Genomic DNA, 17,229 nt, shown 5'->3' with positions numbered 1-17,229 from the left:
AATAATTGTGGAAGAAAGGGAAAAAGGAAAGAGAGAAGGAGAGAAAGAGGGAAGAAAAGAAGAAAGGAAGGAAGCAATATCTGAAAGGATTAAAGGAAGGAAGTTGGAATCTAAAAAAACCCCAAATAACAGCTGATTTTAGAGAATCAATAAATGTGAATGCAAACTAAAAATAATGACTGGGGAGGAGGAATCCTTTAATAATCACTGCATTAAATCCATTAAAAATAAGCTCAAACTTGTATCTATAATAATAGCTGACATTTCCATAATACTTTATTTTTTTTATTATTTACCAGATATATGCATGGGCAATTTACCACATTGACCATTGCTAAACCTTTTGTTCCAACTTTTCTCCTCCTTCCCCCACCCCCTCCCCTAGATGGCAGGTTGACCAATACATGTTATATATGTTAAAGTATAAATTAAATACAATATTCCATAATACTTTAAAATTAACAAAGTACTTTCTCCATAACAGCACTGTTAGATAGGTAGTTTCATTATTATTGTCTTTTAATTTGAGAAGAGCCTCAGAAAGAGTAGCTTGTTTAGAGCCACATTGCTAGCTATAATCTGAGATGGAACTTGAGACCACTGCTTCTAATCAATGCTTTTTTGTTATCACACTCTCCTTCCCAAACTCTTTTAGGGGTTAACACACAAAAATTTGAGAGTTACGCTATCTCTCATCCCATGGAAGAAATAGTCTTTCTACTCTTGTTTCGGGTCCATTGTTCTTTCTACTGCTGCCAAAGCTGGTGATAGTCTATGTCCAAAGTGAAAATACAAATTCTTTGAGGACAGCGATAGCATAACAACTGGCACATAATTAGCAATCAATAAATATTTGTTGATTGATTGGGCAAAAATCCTAGTGTTATCTCTGCATTTGGAAGCTATGTTACCAAAAAAGCCACTTTGTTTTTCAGCTTCAGCTTACTCCTCTGAAACTCACGATACAACGTCTATCTCACACAAAGGGTTGTACTGAGAATCAAAGCTTTAATGGTTATCACTATTGTGAAAGCCTAGGAAAATGTTATCTATTGTTAAAATATAACATTATAAGGGACAGCTAGGTGGCCCTTGAAATGAAACATTTACCTTGAGTCCGAAGAACCTAAGTTCAAATTTAGGCTCAGATACTCACTAGCTATGTGATCATGGGTAAGTCACTTAACCCTGATTGTCTCCCTCATAAAATAAAACATCTTATTTAAGTAACATCTATAATAAAAATAGATAACATTCACTTAGCATTTTATACATGTTTCTCTCAAGTATTATTATTGCCATTTTTCAAGTGAGAAATTGAGACTGAGAGGTTAAAGGGCTTGCCCTAGTTCACAAATCTACTAAGTGGCAGCTGAGCGATAAAGGACTTGAATCTAAGTGAACTCACTTCTTTATTTTAAATTCTCTTCCAAAAGTTATTTCCTTATTTTAAAAAACTTCAATTATATATTTATTTTCAGTTCTGTATTCTTTCCCTCCCAACTTCTGAGAAAGAAAAAAAAAAAGATAGTTTCAAATAGTTAAATCTTGTATTGATATATCCAAAATATATATTTCAATTATTGGCGTCTATCAATATCTATCTGGAAGAAGACTGCAAATTTTGTCAAGTTGGTCATTGTGTTGGTCAGGGTTGCCTTTCTTGCTTGTCTTTATAATATTGTTATATTAATTGGCTCTGGTTCTGCTAATTTCAGTTTGCTTTAATTAACACAAATCTTCCCATGTTTTTGTGAAGCTGTCTCCATTTTTTAATAGCTCAGTAGTCTTCGGCAACATTCATAAACTACCATCAATTCTTCAATTAATGGGTACCTAGTCAATTTCCAATTGTTGGTGTAACCCATCATCATTACCACACACACACACAATTTACAAACATGTTTATACACGTGGTTCCTTTTCCTTTGATCTCATAAGGATACAAGCCTAATAGCGGTATCACTGGGGGAGAGATGGTATAGCGTGGGTAGTACACAGTGCCAGCCTTGGATTCAAGAGGACTCAACTTCCGGAGTTGAAATCGACTTCCGATATTTACTAGCTCTGTGACCCTGGGCAAGTCATTTACGTGTTTGCCTCAGTTTCTTCATGTGTAAAATGAACTGAAGAAGGAAACCGCAAAACCGCTCCAGTTTCTCCGCCAAAAAAATCCCACTGGGTCATGAGGATTAGGGTACGACTGAACAACAACGAAGTGGTATCACTGGATCAAAAGTTATGCACAATTTAATGGCTTTGGGGACATAGTTCCAAATTGGTAAAGTCGTCTTTTTTTTTTTTTTCTATTATAAAATGTCAACATGGTATAAGGGAAAAGGCATTGGATTTGGAGGGAATACCTAGAGATAAAGGAATGCCTTTTACTAACTTCCTCAATTTGTAAATGGGGGATGGGGAGAAGGGACGATGGCCGGATTGGATGGTCTCCAAGGTTTCTGCGAAGCTTCAAGTTTATGTTGTTGTTGTTGTTGTTTTTTCTTTTTTTTGAAAGGTATCTGAGATTTCATTAGTATTGGGAGATTTCAGGCAGGACTTCCTCTACCAACGCAGTGCAGCAGCTGTTCCGCAATACTGCACAGTGCAGGGAACTGGGGGTGGGGCATTAAGTACTCGGAGAATTAAGAGATGAGGGTCCCGCCGACAATAGGTGACAGAGGCAGAGTTTCTTAACTCCAAGGTCAGCTTCTCCTCCACCGCACACCGCTCCTTTTCCTAGAATTATTTTCAAAGATGAGCAAGAATGCGATTGCAAAGGCTCAGCGGAAAATAAAATAGGAAGTTGTGTTCTTGCGATGTCTCATTTCGTAATACTGAATTTAAAAGGATGAGGAGGGGCCTGCCACGTTGCCGCCCCACCTGACCGCACCCCTAGCTCTCAGTTAGGGGGCGGAGCAAGCTTCCCGCACCGAGCTCCCGGGAGTTTACCAGGGTCCGGGGACCGGGATGGGGTGGGGGTGGGGGCCGATCGAACGCCGGGCGGGGAAGTTCTGCGGCTCATTGGCTCTCCCGGGCACTCTGACGTCACCGGGGCGGAGCCGGGGCCGCTTTGAGGGACTCCGGTTGGTCCTCCGGGAGCAGGGCAGCCATTGGTGGCGGGTGGTAGTCAGGGAAACGGTGGGGCGAGAGAGTAAGAGAGAGCTAAGCGAGAGGGCTACGGGAGCCGTGAGCTAGCTAGGCAACCGCGGCGCGGCCCGGGAGCCCGGGGTGTGCGTGGTGTGGTGGGTGTGGGTCGGGGTGATCGGTGGGGGGAGGGTGGGGTGCGGAAGAAGTGTAGGGAGGGGCGTGGCGGCTGCGCCAAGGGGATTGACAACCTACTCCGAGGAGCTCCGGCTTAAGCGGCCGGGGGAACCCGGAGCCCGGGGGAAGGAAGGTGGTTTACTTCTCGCCCTGTCGGGGTTCCTCACGTGCTCGTGTTGCGCGCGGGAGGAGGGGGCGAGGGCGCTCGAGGCCTGCGGGGGTGGGGCGCGGCGGACGGCCAGTCCGCGGACCGGCACTATGGGCTGCTTATTCTCCAAGAAGCGGAAGACTGAGAAGGAGCGGCAGACCCCGCCGGCGTCTGGGGAAGCCGGGGAGCAGCAGCAGCCAAAGCTGTACAGCTGGGACAAGCGGGAAAAGGTAAACTCGCGCCTCCTTTTGCGCCCTGCACCCGGCTCCTGGTCACCGGGCCTCGGGCAGGGGCTTACATGCTCCCCCTGCCACCTCTTTTCTTCCCCTCAGCGTCCCTCCCTCCCCCAGTCCAGCGCGGAGGCGCCCCTCCCCTGCAGGAGTTTCTGCATTTGGGCTTTGGAGCTCGCTTTCTTTTTGCATGGTCTTTCGGAGAAGGCTGGACGCTTGCAGCAAGGATAAAAGGCTTTTTTGTTTGTTTGTTTGTTTGTTTGTTGTTTTTTTGACCAGGGCATGCAAATATTTAAAAAAAAAAAAAAAGGCATTATAAAATAGCGCCTGCCATGTATCAGGCACTGTACTAATCGCTGGAAATCTTAAAAGAAAAACAATCCTGTCTTGTTCTCGAGGGGCTCAGTCTCACGGGGGAAACAATAAGCAAATCACAAACAAGATAGATACGAGATGAATGGAAAGATGATCATTCTGGGGAAGGTGGGGAAAGGACATTGGAAGTAGCAGCTTGACTTTATACTACTGCTCGGGTGCATTTCCTGAAGAGCAGCACCCTTTCCTTCCCCATCCACCTGTCTGTTGTTAAAGGTGTCAGGTGCATCACATAGCCCCAGATAAACGAGAGATTATCAACCTAAGCATGGTATTAGTTTGGAAGGAAATTGAAAATAGCCGCCTGAATTTAGACTACTGCGTGGGTACCTTCCCTTGATGACTATCCATTGCCTTCCCGACCACCTGTCTGAGTATCTTTAAAGGTGTCAGGTGCATTGCATAGCTCCAGATAAATGGGAGATTGCCTACCAAGGAAAGGTATTATGAAAAAAAGGAAATTGAAAGTAGCCATTTGGTTGCCTGCCTTGTTGAGAATCCCTGCCTCTCTGTGTCATTATGATGTAGCCATGATAAATAATCAGTAGAAGGAAGGTGGTAGATATTAGCAGGAAGGGAGATTGATTGAAAAAGAAAATTGAAAGTAGCTACCTTATCTGTTGTATACACTACTGCACTTGTGCCTTCCCTGATGACTTGTCTGTATTGTTTAAAGATGTCAGATGAATTACATTATCTCCTACTGAAGCATCAGCTGGGAAATGGGTAACTGTCCTGACAACCAACTGGGCTCTCAAAAGTTTCTGAAAACTTATCTTCTATGGTTCTCATGTTATAGTTGAGGAAGTAGTGAATTTTCAGCTTCTCAGCTGTTGCTTCCTATTTGCTAACCCTACCCAATAAGTAGAGTTCCTTTGTGTATCTTAGCACATCTTATTAAACTAAAAACTTTTTTTCTATTAATTAATGAAGTAATTTAGGAAATTTGTTTCTCCCTCATACAAGAAACAATGAAGTGATGAAAAGTGTAAATCCCTTTCAGAATACATAAAAGTTAGGGTGAAATGTCTCTGATTAAAAAAAAAAACTGTTTAATAGCTCATTTCACTAAAGGAAAATGTTTCATTTAACATTTTTATATAAAAATAAATACGGTAACAAAAAGCTTATGTGGAATTATTTAGGGATGCATTATAGTAATGAGTTTCATAAGTCTCCTCTTTTCACATAGTAGTTTACTTATATTCAGTTCTTAATTTTAAGTATGACCAGGTAAACTGCTGGGTTATTAAATTGTACAAAATGATTAATGATAATTTTTAACATTTACATAGGGTTTTCTTATGATGTGCCAAGCACAGTGCTAAATGCATTACAATTGTTCTCTTCCTCTGGCAAGTAAATACTATTATTATCCCCATTTTGTGAGGGGAAAAAATGTAAATCCCTTTCAGAATACATAAAAGTTAGGGTGAAATGTCTCTGATTAAATGACTTGCCTAGGGTCACGTAGGAACTCATGTCATCCTGATTCCAGGCCCATTGCACCTAACCTGTTCCCTCTTACTGAATATTCAGTCTAGTTAATAGTAAGTAGTTTTATTGTAACTTGATATCACAGTCCTGCAAAAAGTATATTGTTGAATAGGTTTTTCCTATACTTTCCAGCTCATATAGGAATTTTATTAAGGCATATCCAGTTCTTGGTGATTGGAATTTGGAAATTGTAAGATAGTTTCTTTTCAGTATTGCTTTTTTCTGGTAGTTTTTTATTTTTATGTTTTATCCCTTTTTGACAGAAGCAGTGTTAAGATTATGAAAGCTATTGTCATCTCTTTTAAAGGAGGAGTACAGTTAAGTATTTTTAGAGCTAACTTAAATTTAAGGGAGGGAAAGAAATCCAGTTTCTGGAAATGATATTTAAATTTCTCAAGCTGATTAACATAAGCAAAATTTTGCTTGTCTTATAAAATATGTATTTAATATTTAACATTTTTATTTTCCCCAGTTACATATAAAACAATTTTTTACATTTTTTTTTAAACTTTGAGTTCCAGATTTTTCTCCCTTCCTCTCCATCCTAAGCCCCTTTAAGAAGACATCTATGAAGTCATGCAAAACATTTCCATAAAAGTCATGTTGTAAAAGAAAACAAAAACTTCCTCTGTTCACCTTGTAAAAAAAAAAAAACCCACTCAAGTAAAATAAGGTTAAAAAAAAAAAAAGGAGTATGCTTCAATCTATATTCAGGCACAATCCGTTCTTTCTCTAGATATGGATAGCATTTTTCATCATAAGTACTTCAGAATAATCTTGGATTATATAGTATTGCTGAGAATAGCAAAGCTATTCACAGCTAGTCATTCCACAACATTGCTATTACTTTTTACATAGTATATTTCACTTTGCTTGAATTTGTGGATGACTTTCCAAGTTTTTCTGACAGCATCCTGCTCATTATTTCCTATAGAACAATAATATTCCATCATAATTCACATACTACAGTTTATACAGCCATTCACCATTTGATGGACATCCTCATATTTTTGTACATATAGGTCTCTTTCCTTTTTTTTTTTCCATCTTTTTTGGGATTCATGCCTAGTAGTGATATTATTAGGTCAAAAGATAGGCATAATTTTACAGTCCTCTTTCAGTATAGTTCATGTCTTTGGATCATTCATGCATTGGAGAATGGTTCCTTTTTTTAAAAAATAAATTTGACTCAATTCCCTATATATTTGAGAAATGAGGCCTTCATCAGAGAAACTTGCTTCAAAATTCTTTCTGTAATTACTACTGCTAACTATATCCCCCTGTTTATTCTATTCTCTATCTCCTTTCAATCTGACCCTCCTCAAAAGTGTTTTGCTTCTGCCTATTCCTCCCTCAATATCCCTCTCTTCTATCACCTTTTTCTGCAAGGTATACACATATGTAATATGTATATTATTTCCTCTGAGCCAATTCTAATGAAAATAAGGTTCACTCATTCGCCCTCCATTATAAAAGCTTTCTTTTGCCACTTCTATAGTAGATAATTTACAGCATTACATTCGCTTCCTTTCACGTTCTCCCAGTACATTATTTCTCACCTCTTAATTTTATTTTTTAAAGATATTATCCCTTCATATTCAACTCACATTAGTTCCCTCTGTATATACTCCTAACTGCCATAATAATGAGAAAGTTCTAATGAGATACAAGTATCATCTTCCCATTTAGGAATGTAAACATTTAAGTCTTGTTAAGTCCCTTATAATTTTCCTGAGTTTTATATTTGAAAATAAGATATTTTATTCAGTGCTGGTCTTTTCATCTTGAATGCTTAAAAATCTTCTAATTCACTGAATACCGTCATTTTCCCCTGAAGGAATACTGAGTTTTGCTGGATAGGTGATTATTGGTTGTAATTCTAGCTTCAGTGCTCTCTGGAATATCATATTCTAAGCTCTTTCATCCTTTAATATAGAAGCAGCTAAATCTTATGTAGCCTGACTATGGCTCCATTATACTTAAATTGTGAATTGTTTCTTTCTGGATGCTTGCAATATTTCCTCCTTTATCTGGGGGTTCTGGAATTTGGCTATGATATTCCTGTGAGTTTTCATTTTGGGATTTCTTATTTTCCTTGCAGGCTTTGGATGTGAGAGCTTTGATTTTGCTATCTTCTTCTGAGTGTGCCTTTTGATCTTCCTTGTCACCATAGTAACTTTTTATGGTCAGAATCTTTTTCTGTTGTCTGCTCATTTTCCCAACCTATTACTCACCTTTTAACTTTTTGTTAAAGTAGGGCTCTCTTTCCAGGATGGAGGGTGCATTATCCTAAGCTTCAAAAGATTTGTACTGCTATTTTCAGAGAATCTGAGGGGAACTTGACCATACTCTTTTTTTTTTTTTTTTTTTTTGCCCTGAAGCTGTGAGGAATGTCCCTCCTCTACAGTGGTTGTAAGTGTGCTAAAGCAATAGAGTCCTTCCTCAATGCTAGTAAAGAGACTTCTTGTGAGCTGAGGCCTCCAGAGCTTTCAGAGGCCACCTACACCCATCCTTGGTTTGCTGGTTTCCCAGGGCTCTCTCACCCCATTAAACAAACCTTTCCTGCTGACCTTTTTAAGTAGTTCTTGCCTAGAAAATGTCCCACTCCATCTTTTTTGTGTTTTGACACTAAAATTTATTTAATCATTATTTAAAGGAATTTGGAGTAGTTTGGGAGAGAGTTTGGTAAGTGTCTGTCTTTACTCTCCTGTCTTGGCTCTGCCTTAGGTTGTCTTTTCTATTTTAGTGTTTATTTTTTATTTCCTTCAAATTGGAGTCCTAAACTTGATGACAAGGCTTTTACTTTGAATTTGTAACATTTAGTAGTTTCATCTATTGATATCTTAATAAGTTAAAAACAGTCTTATAGTATTTTATAAATACAGTTTTTAATGAGTTGAAGAGTCTTTATGTGGAGGTCATTTTTGTTTTCATCTTTTCACAACTTCTTAAAGAACATTGATTCAAAAATAAGGAAGTGCATTCTAGCAACTGTTGAATGTTTTACTTGCCTCCTTCCCAATAAATGGGAAGTTTGTATCTACCATTTTAGATTTCTTCAGGGCAAGAGCTATGTATTCTTGTTTTCTGTTTTTCCATGGTGCCTTTTGTGGTATTCTATGTCTAGTCCATATTCAAGAGAAGGTGACTTAATTTTAAAAATATAACAAATAGAAACGTGTTTTACTTACTCAATGCTTCAATTTATGGGAATACACACAACAACAATAAAAAAGGACTAAATCTCCAGAAAGATCACAGGCTCTAACGTCAAAAGATCTGGGTATAAATCCCATCTCTGATACTATGTGGCTTTGGGCAAATAATTTCCCTAGGCTCAGTTTTTTCATTTATGAATGAGTAGGTTAGAGGGCCTTTATAAGTCCCTTCAAGCTCTAGATTTCTCATCCTGTGATAAACAATAGGCCCAAGAAAAAATGTTTCAAAACTCTAGGAGTATAAGGAAGGGAATTAGAATTTGGGGCCATGAAAATCCTGACATTCTTCTTCTTTTTTAGGAATTAATTCAGCCATCATTTCGGACTTTATTATTTACAATAGTCAAAATCATATGTAAATTTAGAGATTTAAATCTGGTTCATAACCTTTCCAGTTTAAATTTTATATACAACACTATATAACAAAACTGGACCTAGAGTATAGATGTATAAAATGGTCAATGTATATAAAATGAAAGATTGAATTATTTGAAAATCTATAGGATTTTTAAAAGACCTAGCTTTTACATTGAGTAGGCTGTTGGCTTTAGAGCTAATGTCCTGCTATTCCTCTTCCACTTCACTTTGGGACAAGTGTAACAAGTTACAACTTGAGGTACTGAAAATATGAGAGTTGCTTAATAGAAATACTTAAACTGTAATTTAAAAGTTCTAAAGGCAGATATAGAAAACTATTAAGCTTTATAGGCCATTGTTTTCATAAATTGTGCTATCAGTATTTTACTGAGGAACATCTCCTGGGCTTTGATGAGCTGGAGAACTGAATTAATCTTAGGGGACTGGAAGCGAGGAGAAACTTTCTTAATTAAAAATAATGTTTGGACAATTGTTGTGATAGCAACATACTATGTGGTTAACATTGCAAGCCCATTTTCTTTTGCTTACTAAACATATAATTATTACAGTATGGAAAATGAGTATGAACAGCATTCCAAAAGATAATACTCTAAGTAAATAATTAAACTAATGCCCACTATGTAGATATGTAACACCATGCAAAGGAATTACAAGGGGGGGTGTGTGTTAAAAAGTAGAAAACAGTCCCATTCTTCAAGTTGGGGAAAGTCTTATTGGGAAAATAAACTGTCCACATTTTAAATATTTAAAATGATAAAACAGCATAGTATTTGAACAAGTTTCAAAAATATTGTAAATGTTTAAGAACTTAGACGGATAGACCTTTCAACTTGATTCAGAGAACTGATTTAGGTAAGTATATTATATTTTCTGCCCTATACTTATATATACTATATTTATAGACTCTCCAATTAATACTAAAATTATTTAAAGAAGGATCCTGCAGTTCCAATAGATTTATGATGGAAAGAGCCATCCTCATCCAGAGAGAGAACTATAGAGACTGAATGTGGATCAAAGTATAGTATTTTCACATTTTTTTTGATGGTGGTGGTGTTTGCTTGTTTGTTTGTTTTTTTCTTTCTGATATTTTTTTCCCCTTTTGATCTGATTTTTCTTGTCTAGCATGCTAAATATGGAAATACGTTTAGAAAAATTGCATGTTTGGCTTAGAGTGAATTGCTTACTGTATAGGGGAGGGAGGAGGGAAAACTATTTGGTAACACTAGGTTTTGCAAAGGTGAATGTTAAAAACCATATTCGCATGCATTTGGAAAAAATAAAAGGCTATTATTTAAAAAAAGAAAATAAAGAACCCTGAATTAGAAATTCAGGTAATTAGATTTTATTATATGAGCTGCTTTGTAGTTTAGGGTAAGCCAGTTAACTTGCATGTTTTAGTTTTGTTGGCTAAAATGGAAACAGTAATTCTCTTCTAGTATTTAATACATATATATTATCATATTCTGTTTTGCATTTTATCTTTTTTATATGTATCTACTTTCCTTTTGTTAGATTGTGAAATATTTGAGGGAAACACCTATCTTATTTCTATCTACCTATCAGAATAGGTACTCAATAGATGTTTCTTTAAATTAATTTTATATTAGAAAGGTCAGCTACTATGAATAAAAATACGTATAGTTTCTGAGGATACTTTGATAGAAAAACAAAAATGAAATTTCTCTTATGGAGCTCCTTGGAGTAGTGTGTGTGTGTGTGTGTGTGTGTGTGTGTGTGTGTGTGTGTGTGTGTGTATGTACACATATATAGTAAATATAAAGTAATTTGAAGAAGAGGAGAACATTAACATGGTGGGGGAGTGAGGGTAGGAGGTAGAAGGCTGAGTCCTAAATTGAGCCTTGAAGAAAGATAAAAATTCTCCTACATAGTGCATTCCAAGCATGTGAGATAATTTGTGATATTGCATGTTGGTGGAAAATGGGATGCAATTTTGGGTAATAGCTAGCAGACTAATTTGGATGGAACATAATTTGAGAAGAGGAATGGGAAATAAGAGTGGAAAGGTATATTTGAACGAGATTCTTGAGGACCATAAATGCCAAAGAAAATGGGGTCTTACTTAAAAGCTTTAAGGAGTAGATTTCAGTCAGTGGGTCACTAACCATACTTTATAAAGAATGAGATTCTTATCATTTGCACAGCTTTTTTTTTTTTTTTTCTTTTGAGACTTTTAAATAAGCTTGCGTCATGCTTTTAACTTTGAAAAGTCATGTAGTAGAATGATTAAAATTCCAAAGCAAATTGTATTTTTTCCTCAATTTTAAGTTATTAATTTTTTTCTTAAATATCTATCCAACTATCCCCCAAATCTAATAATTCCATTACCTTTTTTCTAATATATCAATTCCTTAGCATTATTATTATTTTTTTTTATTAAAGCTTTTTATTTTCAAAACACATGCATGGATAATTTTTCAACATTAACCCTTGTAAAAAACCTTGTGTTCGAGTCCCCCCCCACTCCTTCCTCTAGATGGTAACAAATCCAATATATGTTACATGTAAAAATATATGTTAAATCTAATATATGCATACATATTTATACAATTTTCTTGCTGCACAAGAAAAATCAAATCAAAAAGGGAAAAAAATGAGAAAAAATAAAATGCAAGCAAACAACAACAAAAAAAAATGAAAATACTATGTTGTGATTCACATTCAGTCTCCACAGGCCTCTCTCTGGGCATAGATGGCTCTCTCCATCTCTCACCATCGGAACTGGCCTGAATCACCTTATGGTTGAGAAGAACCTGGTCCATCAGAATTGATCATTGTATTGTCTTGTTTTTGCCATGTACATTGATCTCCTGGTTCTGCTCACTTTACTCAATATCAGTTCATGTAGGTCTCTGCAGGCCTCTCTGAAATCATTGGGGCAGCTTATTTTCAGTAAGGCAGCTAAGAGGCACAGCTTGGAATCAGGAAGGCATGATTTCAGATCTAGCCTCACATACATGTCAGGTGTGTAATTTTGGGCAAAATCAGTATAACCTTTATTTGCTCACTTCACTGTAGTTATGTAGGGGAAAATAATAAGCACCCATTATCTCCCCTGTTGTTGTGAGGACCCAATGAGGTAATAAATGTAAAATGCTTAGTATGTTTTCTGGAACATAGTAGGTACTCTAAAAAATGCTAATTATTATTGGTATTAGTAAAGGTATTCAATAATATATCATCTGAGGCATTAAAATGGAAGACCACATGAACTGTTTTTGAGGATGTTAATCCATCTAGCCTGGGTTTGGATGATTTCTAGGTTCCCTCACATCACTAGTAGTAGAGTTGAAAGAAACTAGAAATATGGGGAACCAAGGAAATGGTATAGAAAATTCACTTATGCAGCTCTCCAAGTCAACTGTAATGTATAGTCTTAAGCATTTACTGATTAGGCACTGAGAAGTTAAGTTTAACTTCTCCAAGATCATACAGGTAGTAAGTGTCAGAAACAAGACTTAAAGGGCAAATCTTCTTCACCTGAAGATCAGCTTTCTATCCCCTCCTTTGAGACCTTTCTGCCTCTCATTATTCTATTTTGTAATGTAATTTCCTGGTCTTTTTTTTAAAATGTAAGTTAATATGAACATAATATTTTAGCTTCTCTGAGCAGTAGCATGTGATAAATTCAAGGGAGTGATAGTATTTTGTGCGAAGTTTCAAAAAAATTTGCATCCATCCAAGAATTTGAAACACTTTCAGCCACTCAGATATTCAATATCTTTATGATCTAAAAAATTTAAACTCAAGAAATCATTTCATTTTGAACTATATGTTAAAAATTAAAATGCAAGTGTAAACACTTTTAATTAGCACGACTTAATGAGTTTTCCTACCTTATTTATCAGCTTGGTTAGAAAAAACAAAGCTTTTCTTGCTTATTCTATGTGGCATATATTTCATTTGATTTTTTTTTCCATAACTAGAATTTCTTTTTAATTACCTCTACTGGAGTTTTTTTCCTCCCTTCTCAACTTAGATGAACACCCTGTTTCAGTTTCTTAAAACAGAACTTTTTGCTAAAATTCATTCCAAGATTAAATATGTTTTCTTGGCAAATTTCACGACAGTTTTATGGAACTTTTAAGTATAGTATAGTGTTACCACATAGAAACTTCTTTTCATGGTAGTTTTCATAAACCATTCCATTTTTGATAGAAAGTGAAAAACAAATTTTTACCCTTTCCCAAATTTTTACATCATGTTATATAGAGAAAGAAAATTTGGGGTTCTGATGTTTATATGTTCTAAGATCAAGAATGTGTAACATGGCAAAGTAGGGATCAGCAAGGAGATATGAGTAAGCTGAGGAAATACTTTTAGGAGAAAGATAAGGTCATACAGCTATAGATAGGTAAAGCAAAAGTTTGAAATGTTTAGATAATACTAAAAGTGTTGGCCTTTGACACGGTATTGGGAAAGGGAAGCAAATTTAGGAGTACAAAATTTTGCCAAAGATCACTTTGATATTTAAATTTTAGAACTTGAGGTTCATGCTTACTTTTTTTGTTTAAATATTAGCAAAACCATTTCTATCACAAGTCTGTATAAAATAGAATATTCTCCAAGCAGTTGATATCAAAATGTAGCTTAACTAAAGCATTTAGCGTACACCTAAAAGAATTCAAGTAACCCTGACCATTTTGAGCGAGACCTAGTCCTAAAGTACAAAAAATCAAACTATTTTACTTAATTTTCAAAACATTAATTAATCCTAGTATAGAGGGGGAAAACCATAATGTTGGTATTTATGAGGAAAATTCTAGCCATGAAGAATAAGATGTTTTGAAACATTTTTTTAGGAAAAGACTATATTATTATTTTTTGTGATATACTTCAGAATCAAATTTTGAACTTTATGACTTAGACTGGATTTCCATAAGAATTAGCAAATTCCATAATTTCATCTTGGATCTCCTTTATTAAGGTTCAACTATAATGCTTAATGATGTTTTAAAATAGTAATCTTGCTTTAGCAGGAATTAATAGATTAATCACTTTTTCCCATTTTGATTGTTTGTAGGAGGAATTGCAATAAAAGGTCTCATAGTTAATGTAATATTACATTATTACAAAACGCTTAGATTTGACAGCATGGAAGACCTCATTGAGGAGATGATGAGAAAAGAAAGTGGTTGGGAAAACAGATGGACAGCCTGAGTCTTTCATGAGTACCTGTCAAATAAAAGTACAAAAGAAGACTGGAAGTACTTTGGATATCTCAATTTGGTACTAGGGTTATCAGAATTGAAAGAGATTTTAGTGATTAACAGAATGTCTCCATTTTTCAGATGAGGGAAGTCAGTTTTTATAGTAAAATGAACCCTGGCTCTGAAATTGGAGAACTTGGGTTCCAGTCTCAGTTCTGGTCCTTACTACTCATGTGACTTTGGATAATTGTCTGGGTCTCAGTTTCCTTATCTATAAAATGGAGTTGTATGAAGTAGCTTCCTTCCAGTTCAATATCTGTGATGCAAACTATCTTATTCCTTGCCTTCTTCATACAATACCTTAAACATAAATACTTAAAATGCTTCTTGCATTGTACTTGAAATAATGGGAGAGAAGATTGGAAAGAGATTGGGGACAAGTCACGGAGGACCTTGAATACCAATCTTTTGTACTTGAATTTGCAGGTACTGGTGAGTAAGCCATTAAAAGTTTTTGAGTTCAGGAATGACATAATTGTCATCTGCTTTAGAAGTCTAATTTGATTGGTAATGTCCAGAATATATCCATCAGGATAATAGGCTTTAGAGCTAGAAAGGATTTTAGAGATTCTCAAGTCTAACCGTTGGTTATAAAATTCCTTCTGCCAGTGCAAAGCAGCAACAATTTTGCAACTTAAATTTTTGTCTGGGGCATTAAGCAGTTAAATGACTTGTCCAAGGTTGCCTTCTTCTCTTTAATCAAAGGCAGGATTTGAGCCCACATTTTCCTGATTCTAAGGTCGAAATTCTGTCTTCTATAGCATGCTATATCTCTATACTTATATAATTTGTTGTTGTACAATCATTTCAATTCTTTGTGGCTCCAGTTTGTTGTTGTTGTTGTTGTTGTTGTTGTTGTTTTGGCAATGATACTAGAGTAGTTTGCCATTTCCTTCTCTAGCTCATTTTGCAGATGAAGAAACTGAGCTAAGCAGAGTTAAATGGCTTGTCCAGGGTCATACAATGTAGTAGCTGTCTGAAGCAAGTTTGAATTCAGGTCCTCTTGATTCCAGGCCCTGAAATACTAATCACATGAAAAATACCAACACCACTTATCTTCCCACTTATATAATACTAAATATAATAATATATTTAGAGGAATGAGAGTTTGTTCAGTTTGATGAAGTTATATATTAAACTTCTTGATACCAGGGGACAACTAGGTGGTGCAGTGGATAGAGCACCAGCCCTGAATTCAGGAAGACCCGAGTTCAAATTTGGTCTCAGACACTTAACACTTCCTAGCTGTGTGACCCTGGGCAAGTCACTTAACCCCAGTCTGCAAAACAAAACAAAACAAAAACAAACAAACAAACAAACAAAAAACCTTCTTGATATCTAAGGAAGAAGGGAAATGGGAAGAGAGGAAGAAAAATATGGAACACAAGGTTTTGCAAGGATCAATGTTGAAAACTATCTTTGAATGTTTTTGAAAAATAAAAAGCTATTATTTTAAAATTTTTGATGAGGTTACACAGAGGTGAGCCTCTCTTGGGGTCTATGTGGATGATCCTCATCATTCTAACCCTAACCTCCTCTTTTTTTAAGGTATTCTCTCTTTTCTGGGTTTTTGTGATACTACTTTCTCTTTGTTCAGTTAGTCATATTTTAACTCGGTTTCCTTTGCTGACTTATGTATGATCTGTCTCCAATCCACATGAGAGTTATACCGATTACAGCTAATTAACCATGTATTGATGGTTATAATAATTGCATTTGATTTATTAGATAAATCATGATTTATAAGTATTTTTGTACCCTCTTACCACTCTTAGATACACTATACTTCATATGCTTTGGCAATGTCCCTTTACCCCTATAAATCACTGTAGCTTAGTGACCTTGCTTTAAACCCATAATTTCTGTGCTCTGTAGGATACTGTTGACCGAACACTAATGTTTGATGGCTGGTAGCTGATGATCTGTGAAAGGCCTGGCAATATTTCCATCACTTAGCACAGTGCTTGGCACAAGTGGGTGTTTTATAAATGTCTATCGACTGGTTTGTATTGAACCATTCTTTTAAAAGTTGTTGACTTCCTTGAGCTATATTCCTGTCAGTGGAAGTTTTGAATCAGGGTATGGACATTTTAGTAAATTTGTGTAATTCCAGCTTGCTTTTCCAGGATACAGCTCCACCAACAATTCATTAATATGTCTGTTTCTACCTTTAAAATTAAATTTCCATCTTTTATCATTTTTTGCCAATTTTCTAGGTGTGAGGTAAAACTTCAGAATTGTTGTGATTTGCATTTTTTAAAGTAGTAATTTGAAGTATTTTTTGTGTAATTAATAGTTTGTAATTCTTTTGTTTTAGAAAAAATTATCACAAATATTTTCTCCTAAGACTACCACTTCCTTTTTTATATTAAATATATTAATTTTGTTTATGTAAAAGTTTTTTAAATTTCATGTAATCAAAATTATTTTATCTAATTGCCTCAATTCCTTATTTGGTTAAGAATGTGTTCTCTACTCATAACTGGGAAAGGTATATTATTTATTTATTTACTTTTTTTGGGGGGGGGAGGGTATGAGCTTTATATTTTATATTTGGTTAAGAATTTGTTCTCTACCCATAACTGGGAAAGGCAATTTATTTATTTATTTTTTGGTATGAGCTTTATATTCAGATCACATGTTCATTTTTAATTTTTTTTCTTTGCAGAATTGGTATAAGATGATGGTCTGATTTCTTCCAGCTTACTTTCTGTTTTCCCAACTGTTCTTCTAAAATAGAGTTTTTCTCAAGGTAATTTATATTTGCAGGTTTATAGAACATTAAATTTAACCCTAGTTATTTTTCCAAGCTCCAATTTTGGAACTGGAAATTTTGTAAGCATTTCAAATCAGCATTTCCAAAATAGAACCCATTTATAATTTTTTCATAT

General features: G+C 35.7%; 1 protein-coding gene across 3 annotated transcripts in view; it reads left to right on the top strand.

The window, feature by feature from the left end:
• RP2 (RP2 activator of ARL3 GTPase) overlaps positions 1 to 17,229 on the top strand; it is a 61,350-nt gene that overhangs the window by 10,828 nt on the left and 33,293 nt on the right. Inside the window, exons 1-2 of one of the 3 annotated variants that reach the window (XM_074300283.1) lie at positions 3,553 to 3,639; positions 17,007 to 17,090. The exons of 1 other annotated variant lie outside the window; for it this stretch is intronic. Coding sequence is in view for 1 of the 2 variants with exons in the window: in XM_074300282.1 (XP_074156383.1) it covers positions 3,520 to 3,639 (120 nt within the window). In the remaining variant the exon portion in view is untranslated. Of the gene's footprint in view, positions 1 to 3,308; positions 3,640 to 17,006; positions 17,091 to 17,229 lie in introns of those variants that run through there. One more of the 3 variants, XM_074300282.1, reaches the window with a different exon arrangement.

The sequence above is a fragment of the Sminthopsis crassicaudata genome, chromosome 3 (genome assembly GCF_048593235.1).
Source record: "Sminthopsis crassicaudata isolate SCR6 chromosome 3, ASM4859323v1, whole genome shotgun sequence".
Taxonomy (NCBI): domain Eukaryota; kingdom Metazoa; phylum Chordata; class Mammalia; order Dasyuromorphia; family Dasyuridae; genus Sminthopsis; species Sminthopsis crassicaudata.
The sequence above is the reverse complement of the archived record's forward strand: the minus strand, read 5'-3'. Positions and strand labels throughout refer to the sequence as shown.